The 12,371-nt window shown below is 39.4% G+C and overlaps 1 protein-coding gene across 1 annotated transcript in view; it reads right to left on the bottom strand.

Moving 5' to 3' along the window:
• LOC105480198 (oxidative stress responsive kinase 1) overlaps positions 1–12,371 on the bottom strand; it is a 93,823-nt gene that overhangs the window by 70,987 nt on the left and 10,465 nt on the right. The window contains exon 2 of the mRNA XM_011738749.3: positions 5,885–5,997. Within this exon, the coding sequence (XP_011737051.1) occupies positions 5,885–5,997 (113 nt within the window). The remainder of the gene's footprint in view (positions 1–5,884; positions 5,998–12,371) is intronic.

Raw genomic sequence — 12,371 nt, 5'->3', positions numbered from 1 at the left:
ATAAAGTTAATTTATTCATTCATTCATATACGATAAACAAAATAAAGTCCCTGCCTTAACTGAGTGCTCATTCTAGTACTAATGTATTTTCCATCCAGGAAATCTGTGTTTTCCTTTCCATTACCACCATCACTGCCTGAATTTAGTGTCTCGATATCTCTGTATAGCCCAGTGTACCTCAAACTATGTGTTATAATCTATATGGGTCATGAAATAAATTTAGTGGATTGTATTTTAAAAAGATGAATAGGCCGGGTGCGGTGGCTCAAGCCTGTAATCCCAGCACTTTGGGAGGCCGAGACAGGCGGATCACGAGGTCAGGAGATCGACACCATCCTGGCTAACATGGTGAAACCCCGTCTCTACTAAAAAATACAAAAAACTAGCCGGGCGTGGTGGCGGGCGCCTGTAGTCCCAGCTACTCGGGAGGCTGAGGCAGGAGAATGGCATGAACCCGGGAGGCGGAGCTTGCAGTGAGCCAAGATCACGCCACTGCACTCCAGCCTGGGCGGCAGAGCGAGACTCTGTCTCAAAAAAAAAAAAAAAAAAAAGATGAATAAATAGGATAGAAAATGAAAGTACATTCTATATAATATGAAAATGTTTCAGTTATAATATTTATGAATATATATCTTTAAATATCAGGTAATGATAAAATATATCTTTCTTAGTGAGGGTCTTATTTTCAAAGTTTTACAAAGTTGTTGGTCTGGACTACAGCAAAGCCTACTAACTAGTCTCTTTGCCACTGATCTCTTACTCCTTTGCAATTCACTTTGCCATATATTACAGAATTAATCTACTGGGATGGCTATGACAAAAAAGATGAACAATAACAAGTATTGGTGAGGATACAGAGAAACTGAAACCCTCATACATTGCTGGTGAGAATGTAAAATGGTACATCTACTTTGGAAAATAGCTTGGCAATTTTTCAAAAAGTTAAACACAGAGTTACCATATTACCCAGCAATTCCACTCTTAGGTATACACCCAAGATAATAAAACTAAAATGTACACACAAAGACTTGCACACAGATGTTCATCACGACATTACTGATAAAAGCCAAGAAGTAGAAACAGCCCAAATGCCCAACAACTGATGAAAGGACAAATAATATGTGGTATATCTATATAATGGACTGTTATTCACCAATAAAAAAGGAAAAAAAAACTGATACATGCTACAATATGGATGAACTTTGGGAACATGCTAAATGAAAGCCAGACACAAAAGGTCACACATTGTATGAACCTATTTATATGAAATGTCCAGAATAGGCAAATCTACGCAGACAGACAGTAGATTAGTTATTGCCTAGGGCTGAGGGGAGGAAAGAATAAAGAATGAGTGGTCATGGGTATGGAGTTTCTTTTTGGGGTGATAGTGGTGATGGCTGCACAACTTTGCAAATACACTAAAAACCATAGCATTATACATTTTTAAACGGTAAATTTATGATACATGAATTTTATATCAATAAGGCTATCATGTTTTAAAAAGTATTATAAAACTAAACTTCCTAAAACTCAGTTCTAATGAAGTCATTTCCCTTTAAAAAAAAAAAAAAACAAAACTTCAAAGACATTTGCCTCTATTTCTGTAGCTATCAACATTTCCTATCAAATAAAATCCTAATTCTTTTTACCTATTATTTCTTCTTTATGGTCTCTAGGCTGTCTACTATTCTTTCCTGATTTTAAACCCCTGCCAGGCAGAGTTGCCATCTATGCCTGTTTAAAGTCTACACAGCCCTGGTGGCCCAGGCCACAAACATTTCCACAAAGCCCTCCATTTTCACAATTAGAAGCTCTCTTCCTCCTCTTTCTTTCACACTGCTTTTTTTTTTTTTTTTTTTTTTTTGGGAGATAGGGCCTCACTCTGTGTCACCAAGGCTGGAGTGCAGTGCCATGAACATGACTCACTGCAGCACTGACATCCTGGGCTCAAGCAATCTTCCCACCTTAGCCTCCTAAGTAGCTGCGATAACAGGCGCATACCACCACGCCCAGCTAATTTTTTTCTTTTCCATTCTAGAGACGAGGTCTCACCATGTTGCCCAGGCTAATCTCGAACTCCTAGCCTGAAGTGATCCTCCTGCCTCAGCCTCCCAAAGTGCTGGGATTACAGGCATGAGCAACCATCCCCAGCAGCAGGTTCTTAAATATTAGATTTTATTTTAAATTTTGCATTATATAAGTTTTGTGCCATTTCTTGTTTGTTTTCTGAGACAGAGTCTTACTCCGTCACCCAAGCTAGAGTGCAGTGGCACAATCTTGACCCACCGTAACCTCCGCCTCCCAGGGTTCAAGCAATTCTCCCGCCTCAGCCTCCTGTGTAGCTGGGACTACAAGCGCGTGCCACCACGTCTAGCTAATTTCTGCATTTTTAGTAAAGACGGGGTTTCACCATGTTGGCCAGGCTGGTCTCAAACTCCTGACCTCAGATGATCTGCCTGCCTCTGCCTCCCAAAGTGCTGGCATTACAGGCATGAGCTACCATACTTGGCCCTGTTTCAAATTACTTTATACCTCCCCTGAGACATTTGTCACACTCTGCCTTGGTACAACAGGCAAGAACCTTCTATCAGGTGTTAGAAGGAACATTTTAAGATAGAAGGAACCTGATAGAAGGAACATTTTAAGCCTCTTGATGTTCCCCATAGATGTCCAATGACTTTAGTCCTAGCATCTGTCAGACAAGAGAAATATTTCAAAATACTACAATGTGTCTTTCTTAGAGAAAAGCATAGGAGTACAATCTCTGGAAAAAAATAAATGCAGTAATTACGATTTGATAGCTGATTTTCCCATCACACTTAGCAAAGGTCATCAGATAGAAAATACATGACAAGAGAAAGAAGCAATACAATGACCCCTCACTAGTAATTGTCACACATGATACACACCTGTGAGCCCAGTTTACATCAGCGCTCTTTGGAGAACCCAAAGAGTGTTGCATTATAATAAAGATAGCGTTGAAAATAAATTTTAATATTACAACATCAAAAGTCTAGTACACTGATCTCATAGACTTTTTTTTAAGAAAACTGAAGGATTTCACATCTCTCAGGAATAGAGCCCCTGGCACTCAGATCTCAGTATCCTGTAGAACAGGTCCTGGTATCACAAATAAATCAGGTATTCTCTGCATTCCTGATGTTTCTTCAGTATGTAGTGAGATCTTACCTGCTTACTTCCCCCACCCCCAAAAACCCAAGTATCTTAAACTTGCTTTACTAAAATGTACTTTTCCCCCCTTTACTTATTTGCCAAGTATTAATATATGCAAACTATATTTGCCACACAAAGCTTATTGAAACATGAGCAAAATGTACACATAGCTAACCAATTTTCTTTTTAATAAAATATAACAAATTTGCATGTCTTTAAAAGGCCCTAATGTAAGAACAAAAATATTGCTTTCAAGAATGTCAAATGATATTTAAAAGGAAATGTCCAGCCAGGCACAGTGGCTCATGCCTGTAATCCCAGCACTTTGGGAGGCCGAGGCAGGTGGATCACCTGAGATCAGGAGTTCGAGACCAGCCTGGCCAACATGGTGAAACCCCATCTCTACTAAAAATTGAAAAATTAGCTGGGTGTGGTGTCGTGCGACTGTAATCCCAGCTACTCGAGAGGCTGAGGTAGAAGAATTGCTTGAACCTGGGAGGCAGAGGTCGCAGTGAGCCAATATCACGCCACTGCATTCCAGCCTGGGAGACAGAGCGAGACTCCATCTCAAAAAAAAAACAAAAAAAAAGAAAATAAAATGTTCTTCCTACTTTTGAACTAAGATTATAATCATTTTATTAGTACTATACGAAGTAGACAATAATAGACTTAAGTCAGAAAGACCTGATTTTTAATCCAGACTCTGTCACTTATATGATTTCCTTCCTTCATCTATAAAACAGAGCTACTACTTAGCTCATGGAGATGTGTGTGAGGTTAAAGCACACTGAAGTGCCTTTTGGGGTGAACCCAAAGATGTTTGCTATTATCATCAAGTGAACTTAAGTTATTTAAACTTTGAGCCTCAGCTTAATCATGAAGCAGTAAATAATAAGACTTTCATTCATTTTACTCTATCCTTATCGATTAAATAACTGGCAAATTATAGGTTTTCATACTGGACTTCTCAAGTTCTAGTCTTAATATGTAGGTTAAAATTTTTGTTTTTCTTTAACAGAATTAGTTTGCAGTTTATCAACTTCTTTTATCATCACTGCAGTTCAAGTGTCCAAACGGTGCTCTAAAGTATTATGGTATGTATCAATCCAAGATCTTCAAATAAGATTTCAATCAGCATTTCCTTCCAAGAAAGCGTTCTCTCACCAAAGATGGCTCAAGATCATTCCAGCAACCCACTCCTTCAGGTCCTACTCATACATTACCAATTGCTAAAGAAATATATTTGTCTCGTCCATCTCATATATAATTATATATTATGCTATATATAATTCCACTACCTCTTTTTCTTTAATTCCAACTATTCCCTAATGCTCAGTACAGACACCACCAGAAATAAAATACAATTTGGGAAAGCGAAAAAAACTTCTGGATGGGCAGGTCATTCCAGTCCTAATACCAGATCTTTCTAGCACTAGCTGTACATGCTCTGAAAGAAAGTACTTAATAAAATAACAATATTAGTTCATATTTGTATGGCAGTTGAGTTTTCAAATACTGTATCATTTGAGCCTCAAGAAAAAGCTCATAAGGTATCCAAAGCAAGCATTACTATTTTTGTTAAGCCAAAGAAACTGAAAATTTTGAAACAATAATAAGTAATTTTAAAAACTAGTTTCCCGGCCGGGCGCGGTGGCTCAAGCCTGTAATCCCAGTACTTTGGGAGGCCGAGACGGGCGGATCACGAGGGCAGGAGATCGAGACTATCCTGGCTAACACGGTGAAACCCCGTTTCTACTAAAAAATACAAAAAACTAGCCGGGCGAGGTGGCAGGCATCTGTAGTCCCAGCTACTCGGGAGGCTGAGGCAGGAGAACGGCGTAAACCCGGGAGGCGGAGCTTGCAGTGTGCCGAGATCTCGCCACTGCACTCCAGCCTGGACGACAGAGCGAGACTCCGTATCATAAATAAATAAATAAATAAATAAAAACTAGTTTCCCTTGCTGAGCACTGACTATATACTTAAAACTATTCTGGGTATCACAATGCACAAAAGAAGTACAATACAATCCCCGTATGGTTACATTTTAATGTCACAGAACATCTTACAGCTATTGCTTGGAACTTCCTTTTCTTCTTCCTTTCCCTAGCCTTTGAAGAAGCTAATGCTGCTTGGGGGTTGTTCTATATCTTATATCAACTATCAGAATAAAAGTTTAAAAGGCCAGAGCGTTTTAAAGGATATTCCTTTTGACCCAGGAATCACAATTCCATGGTATTATTTTAAGGGAACAGAGAAGTAAGCATTGTTTGTAACAATAAAAAACAGGAAACAAGGTAATTAGCAAATATCAGAGAACAGTTAATAAACTGTGGTCTATTCAACAGAATACTATACACAAATTGTAAATGATACTGATCCATACTTACAGACACAGAAGCAGTTCTATGATAAATGATTAAATGAAAAGAGCAAGCATCTGATTACATTATCATAAAAATACAAATATATTCAAATGTTCACTCTGAAAGGTTATATATTAAATGTTAATCTCAGAGTAAGAATATTGTAACTTTTTTCTTTCTACTTATCCAGACTTTATAAATTTTACAATGAATATTATTTATTAATGAAGAAATCATAAACCTTTTTTTAAAAAAGAAATAAATCAAAAACTTCAAGTTATTTCCCATTGTAATGTGAATATATACAAGTATATCTCTCCATTTCAGAAGTATGAGATGTGCATACCAGGAGTTCATCCATGCTAGTTTGACATTTCTCAAGGTTTATCCGTTTGATTGCCACTTTCTCCTTTTTAGGGGCACAATAAGCTGCTTGGACCACAGCAGTTGCTCCACTCCCTAAAAACAAATACACAAAAGAGTAAATAAGTAGATGAATATATAAGAACATGACATTTCTAATTCCCATACAATTTAAACAAGAGTAATCCTTACCTTGTTCCTACAGTGCCTAAAAGATACAGAAAAACACTCTAAAGAGTGTCAGTTAAAACAAAAGCCTCAACCATTTCATATGTATTACCAATAAATACCAGTGCAAAAAAAATTTCAAAACTGCTAGTATTCCAGTTCCAGGATACAATGGCATAGGCTCACATTTCCTCACTCTTCCCCTCCAAATACAACTAAATAGCCTAAAAATAATTCAACAATCAAAAGAGGACTCTGAAAGGTAGAAAGAGAGAGGCAGACTAGTTAGGGATCTAAAGACTTCAAGAAAACACCACAGTAAGTTCACTGGGTTTTCCCTTTATCTCCCAAATATCCCAGACTGGACACCAGAGAGGCTTGTAAACTGGAACAAACACCACGAATGGATGGATTAGGCAGATACAGACAAATAAATAAATGAGAAAACTCTGCTGTCTCTGGCCAACAGTCTATGAAAGGGGCAGCTCAGCAGAGACCTAGTGGAGAGATACATTTTCCAGTCCCCACCCAGGACAGTGGTGAACCCAATCCACCCCAACATCAGCAGGGTCTCCACACTATGCTTCAAACAGTAGCAGGCCAGATTCAGCACAGTGCCAGTCAGGTGTCTGCCCCCCACACGTGGCAATGTCAAGCCAATCTGCCCTTAGCAGCAGCAGAGCCAGGGCCCCACATCCACAGGTCAGCCCAGGCAGCTGCAGAGATAGAACGGGAGTTCTAGAGGTGCCAGAAGAATAAAACAGAAAAAAAACAGCATTGCAAGAGATCTGAAAACTGAATTACCATAGGATTACAGCTCACAAAAATAGGACAGGAGCTATACACTAAACTTAAATAGGGTAACTGCCTATTAAAAGAGAAGAATTAAATAGGATCAAGAGTCTCAGCCAGGTGCAGTGGCATGCACCTGTAATCCTAGCTAATCAGGAGGCTGAGGCAAGAGGATCATCTAAGGCCAGGACTTAGAGACCAGCCTGGGAACATAGCAAGACCCTTTCTCATTAAAGAAAAACAAAACAAGTCTCCTAACATAATAACCTAAATGTCCAAGGTACAATTAAAAAAAAAAAAATGACCTCTCATACCAAGAACCAGGAAAAGCACACTTAAATGAGAAAAGAAAAAAGACGACCATACGATCATACTGATGCCAACACCAAGATAAATCAGATGTTGGAATTTAAAATTCTGATAAGAATTTTAAAGCAGCCATCATAAAAGTGCTTCTACAAACAACTACAAAATCTCTTGAAACAGGCCGGGCGCAGTGGCTCACACCTATAATCCCAGAACTTTGGGAGGCCGAGGTGGGCGGAACACAAGGTCAGGAGATCGAGACCATCCTGGCCAACATGGGTAAAACCCCATCTCTACTAAAAATACAAAAATTAGCTGGGCGTGGTGGTGCGCACTTATAGTCCTAGCTACTTGGGAGGCCGAGGTGGGAGATCACTTGAGCCTGGGTAGCAGAGGCTGCAGTGAACCAAGAACAGGCCACTGTGCTCCAGCCTGGGAGACACAGTGATACTCCGTCTCAAAAAAAAAAAAAAAAAAAAAAGTTGGAGTTATACAGACATGAGCCAGGGAGCAAATACTGACATATGCTTAAAAACACTGTTTTCATTATGAAAACATACTAAGTGACGCCAGGCACAAAAATCCATATATAGTATGATTCCAATTATATGAAATACCAAGATTATAAAAATCCATTGAAGCAGAAAGTAGATTAGTGGTTACCAGGGTCTGGAGGGAAGGAGAAATGGGGAGTACAGCTAATGAGTACAGTTGACCCATGAAAAATGTGAATTTGAACTGCATGAGTCCACTTACATAAAGAATTTTTCCAGCCAGGAACAGTGTTTCACGCCTGTAATCCCAGCACTTCAGGAGGCTAAGGCTGGCGGATCACTTGAAACCGGAGTTCGAGACCAGGCTGGCCAACATGGCAGAACCCTGCCTTTACTAAAAATACAAAAATTAGGCTGGGCGCAGTGGTATGCCTGTAATTCCAACACTTTGGGAAGCTGAGGTGGGCAGATCATAGTGGGTCAGGAGATCAACACCATCTGGCCAACACAGTGAAACCCTGTCTCTACTAAAAATACAAAAATTAGCCAGGCATGGTGGCACGCACCTGCAGTCCCTGTTACTTGGGAGGGTGAGGCAGGAAAATCATCTGAACCCGGAAGGCGGAGGTTACAGTGAGCTGAGATTGCACCACTGCCCTCCAGCCTGGGCAACAGAGCAAAACTCTATTTCAAAAAAAAAGATTATTTCCAATCAAATGCAGATGGAAAATACAGTATTCACAGGATGAGAAACTCACATATATGGAGGGCTGACTTTTCACACAATGAGGGTTCTGCAGGACTAACTGCAGGACTTAAGTATGCATGAATTTGGGTATACTTGGGATTCCTGGAACCAGTTGCCCACATATACTGAGGGACAACTGTACACTGTTTCTTTTGGAGTTATGAAAACATTCTGGAATTAATGGTGATGGTTGTACGACTCTGTAAGGATGCTGAATTGTACACTTTAAAAGGGTAAATTTTATGGTGTGTGAATTGTATCTCAATAAAGCTGTTATAGGCCAGAAATAATGGCTCATGCCTGTAATCCTAACACTTTGGGAGGCCAAGGTGAGAGGACTGCTTGAGTTCAGGAATTCGAGACTAGCATGGGCAACATAGCAAGACCCTGTCTATGAAAAATTTAAAAATTAGCCAGGCCAGGGGCGGGATGTGAGTCCAGCACTTTGGGAGGCCAAAGTGGATGGATCGTTTGAGCCCAGGAGTTCAAGACCAGCCTGGGTAACATAGTGGGACTCCGTCCCTACAAAAATACAAAATTTAGCCAGGCGTGGTGGTGCACATGTGTAGTCCCAGCTACTAGGGAGACTGAGGTAGGAGGATCGCCTGAGCCTGGGAGGTTGAGGCTGCAGTGAGCTGTGGTCATGCCACTGCACTCCAGCCTAGGTGATAAAACAGGACCCTGTCTCAAAAAAAAAAAAAAAAGCCACGTGTGGTGGTGCACGTCTGTAGTCTCACCTAGTCTGGAGCCTGAGGTAGGGAGAATCACTTGAGCCTGGGAGTTTGAGGCTGCAGTGGGCCATAATCACACCACTGCACTCCAGCCTGAATGACAGAGAGAGACCCCATCTCGAAAGTAAAAGAAAATAAAATAAAGCTGTTACTTAAAAATATTTTCAAGTGTGCCAACACATTTCTAATACTAATGTGCTACAAACATTAAAAATTTAACATGAGGCCAGTGTGGTGGCTCCTGCCCATAGACCTAGCACTTTGGGAGGTCAAGGCAGGCAGATCACTTGAGCTCAGGAGTTTGAGACCAGCCTGGGCCACATGGCAAAACCTCATCTCTACAAAAAAAAAAAAAAAAAATAGCTGGATACGGTGATGCAGGCCTGTAGTCCCAGCTACTTGGGAGGCTGAGGCAGGAGAATCGCTTGAACCCAGGAGGCAGAGGTTGCAGTGAGCTGAGACCACCCCACTGCACTCCGCCTGGGTGACAGAGCAAGACTCTGTCTCCAAAATATATATATATATATGTATGTGTATATATATGCATACATGTGTGTATATATGATTTACACATATAACTATATAATTTGACAGAATTTGTATTTGTTACATTTAAATCCATTTGAAAATCTCTCAATAAAGTCACACAAACACAACCATAGGCAACACCAACATGGATAAATCCAAATCACAGTTCTGACAAACTAAGTAAAAACTCTGCACACAGCTGGGCGCAGTGGCTCACACCCGTAATAACAGCACTTTGGGAGGCCGAGGCGGGCGGCTCACTTGAGCCAAGGAGTTTGAAACCAGCCTGGCCAACATGGTGAATCCCCGTCTCTATTAAAACAATACAAAAACTAGCTGGGTGTCGTCACACACGTCTGTACTGCCCGTTATTCAGGAAGCCGAGACACAAGAATTACTTGAAGCTGGGAGGTAGAGGTTGCAGTGAGCTGAGATTGCACCACTGCCCTCCAGCCTGGGCAACAGAATAAGGCTCTGTCTCAAAAACCAAACAAACAAGTAATGGCACCAAACTCACAAAATGCAAAATTTAAAATAAAATCTAATATTTAAGAACACACTTCTGGCGGTGGTGGCTCACATGTATAATCTCAGCACTTTGGGAAGCTGAAGCAGGAGGACCATTTGGGGCCAGGAGTTCGAGACCAGCCTGGGCAACACAGTAAGACCCCGTCTCTAAAATGAAAAATAAAAATATTAGCTGGGTGTGGTGGTGCACACCTGTAGTCCCAGCTACTTGGGAGGCTGAGGTGGAAGATTGCATGGGCCCAGGAGGTCAATGCTGCAGTGAGCCATGTTCACACCACTACACTCCAGCCTGGGTGACAGAGTGAGACCTTGCCAAAAATAAAAATAAAAAATAAAAAAAGATAGAGAAAGAAAGGAAATAAAAAAGAAAAGAAAAGAGCATATTTAGCATTCAATAACGTCATCCCATAGTGTACACAAACAACTTTGACAACAGTTTAGGAACATTAACTTTTACTTGATAAAAATCATCCAACAGGCTACTACTGAAATAGTTTGCAGTTGATCTGCTTCTTGGTTGAGCTCCCTTTGTTATGTGTATAAAACAGAGAGGCAGAATGGTAGTGCTTGCCATTAAGTTCCATCCCTCTCACATCCTATCCTCTTAATTATTTCTGCATAGAAGCCCTGAAGAAAGTTTAACTGCTTTCTCTTGCCTTCAGTGAGAGGCCACTGGCTGACTCTTGGAAACACCAGGGAATAGGAGAAGTAAGCTAATCATGCTGGTCACAAATCTACAAGAAAGGCATTTCTCAAGTCACAGGAGACATAACATGGCCTCTGCAAAGTACCTTTGGTCCCAGATAACAGACATCTTCTAATATGTAAATGTGTTCACTGATTCTTTACAATATTTTTACAAATGTACTATCCAGTGGTATTCTTTTTAACCAGTATTAGTTCTCAAACCAGCTATTCTACCCCTGGATAATCTAACACTGATTGATTTATCTTATATATACGAAACCTGAAATATATTAATAGCATGCCCTATGTAAACCAAAACCATGCTGGGGTTAAAAATGTAGATAAATGTTTGATTTTAACTTTAGTTATTATTTTCTAGTCATCAGTAAACACAATCAATTTCACTAATAACAAAATACCAAACATACATATTAGCAATCATAACTGTTTAGATACTAAAGTATCTTTCTTTCACTTAAAGATTTATTCACTTAATGAACAAATCTCACAAGCAAGATATTACGCTCTGGTGTGATTTAACAAATGGTCAAATGACAAGATGCTAATGTTTCCCACACCCATTGATAAAAAGAAACTTGCAGGCTCCAGTTCTTCTATGCCAACAGTCACTTTCATCCATCTTCATATTATCTTCCCAAAATAAATGTTAAAATAATCTTCAGCAATTGAAAAATATTTTAAGGTTCTAACATAAAAGATTTTGGTAACACAGTAAAAACTCACTACTTTCAACACTAATTCAGAATAATCAATGATGTTCTCTCATTAGAAAAAAATTTACTTCATAGAAAATAGCAATTAATAATGTAGATAAGATATGGAAGAATATCTAAAAGTTTTATCATAATTATTTTAACTATTTTCCAATATTTTGCAATAATCTAATAATATAGAAGGATTAAAGATACAAATAAAAAAATTTCATCTCTTCTTCAAAGCAGGGTTCCTTAATACAGTTTTTTAACAATTTACTGGGTTTACCATCATTTTTATTGATGTAAATAGGATCAAATAGAAAATATCAGTATACACTGCACACAACAACAACAGAAGTTATTTGTAAAACTGTTACTTCAGCATAAATATTCATACATACGGGTAAAAGGTATCTGTTAGGAATGGTTTAGTCTGCTATAACAGGATGTTTTAGAAAAAAAAGATTTTAAAAAGAACAAAAGGAATGGTTTAGTCAAAGTGTGATAGCTACTTCCCTAATGCCCTTGACTAAGCAGTGGCCTAATCTGAATACTAATACCATGGAAAATTTTACACAATTTGCAATAAAACAACATAATTCAGCCTTTCACTATTTCACATTGGCACACATCCTCAATGCCCCATCCTGCATCCTCACTTCTTCCACTCTTCTGTCCTCTCCTAGTTAGTTCTTTAACTGCAACCAATGTTAGCATACATCACACAGCAGAATAAATTAACGTGCGGAAAATATGGATGAACCTTCTCTTT

This window comes from Macaca nemestrina, chromosome 2, assembly GCF_043159975.1.
Source record: "Macaca nemestrina isolate mMacNem1 chromosome 2, mMacNem.hap1, whole genome shotgun sequence".
Classification (NCBI taxonomy): Eukaryota; Metazoa; Chordata; class Mammalia; order Primates; family Cercopithecidae; genus Macaca; species Macaca nemestrina.
Note: the sequence above shows the minus strand (reverse complement) of the source record. Positions and strands in the feature narration are given on the sequence as shown.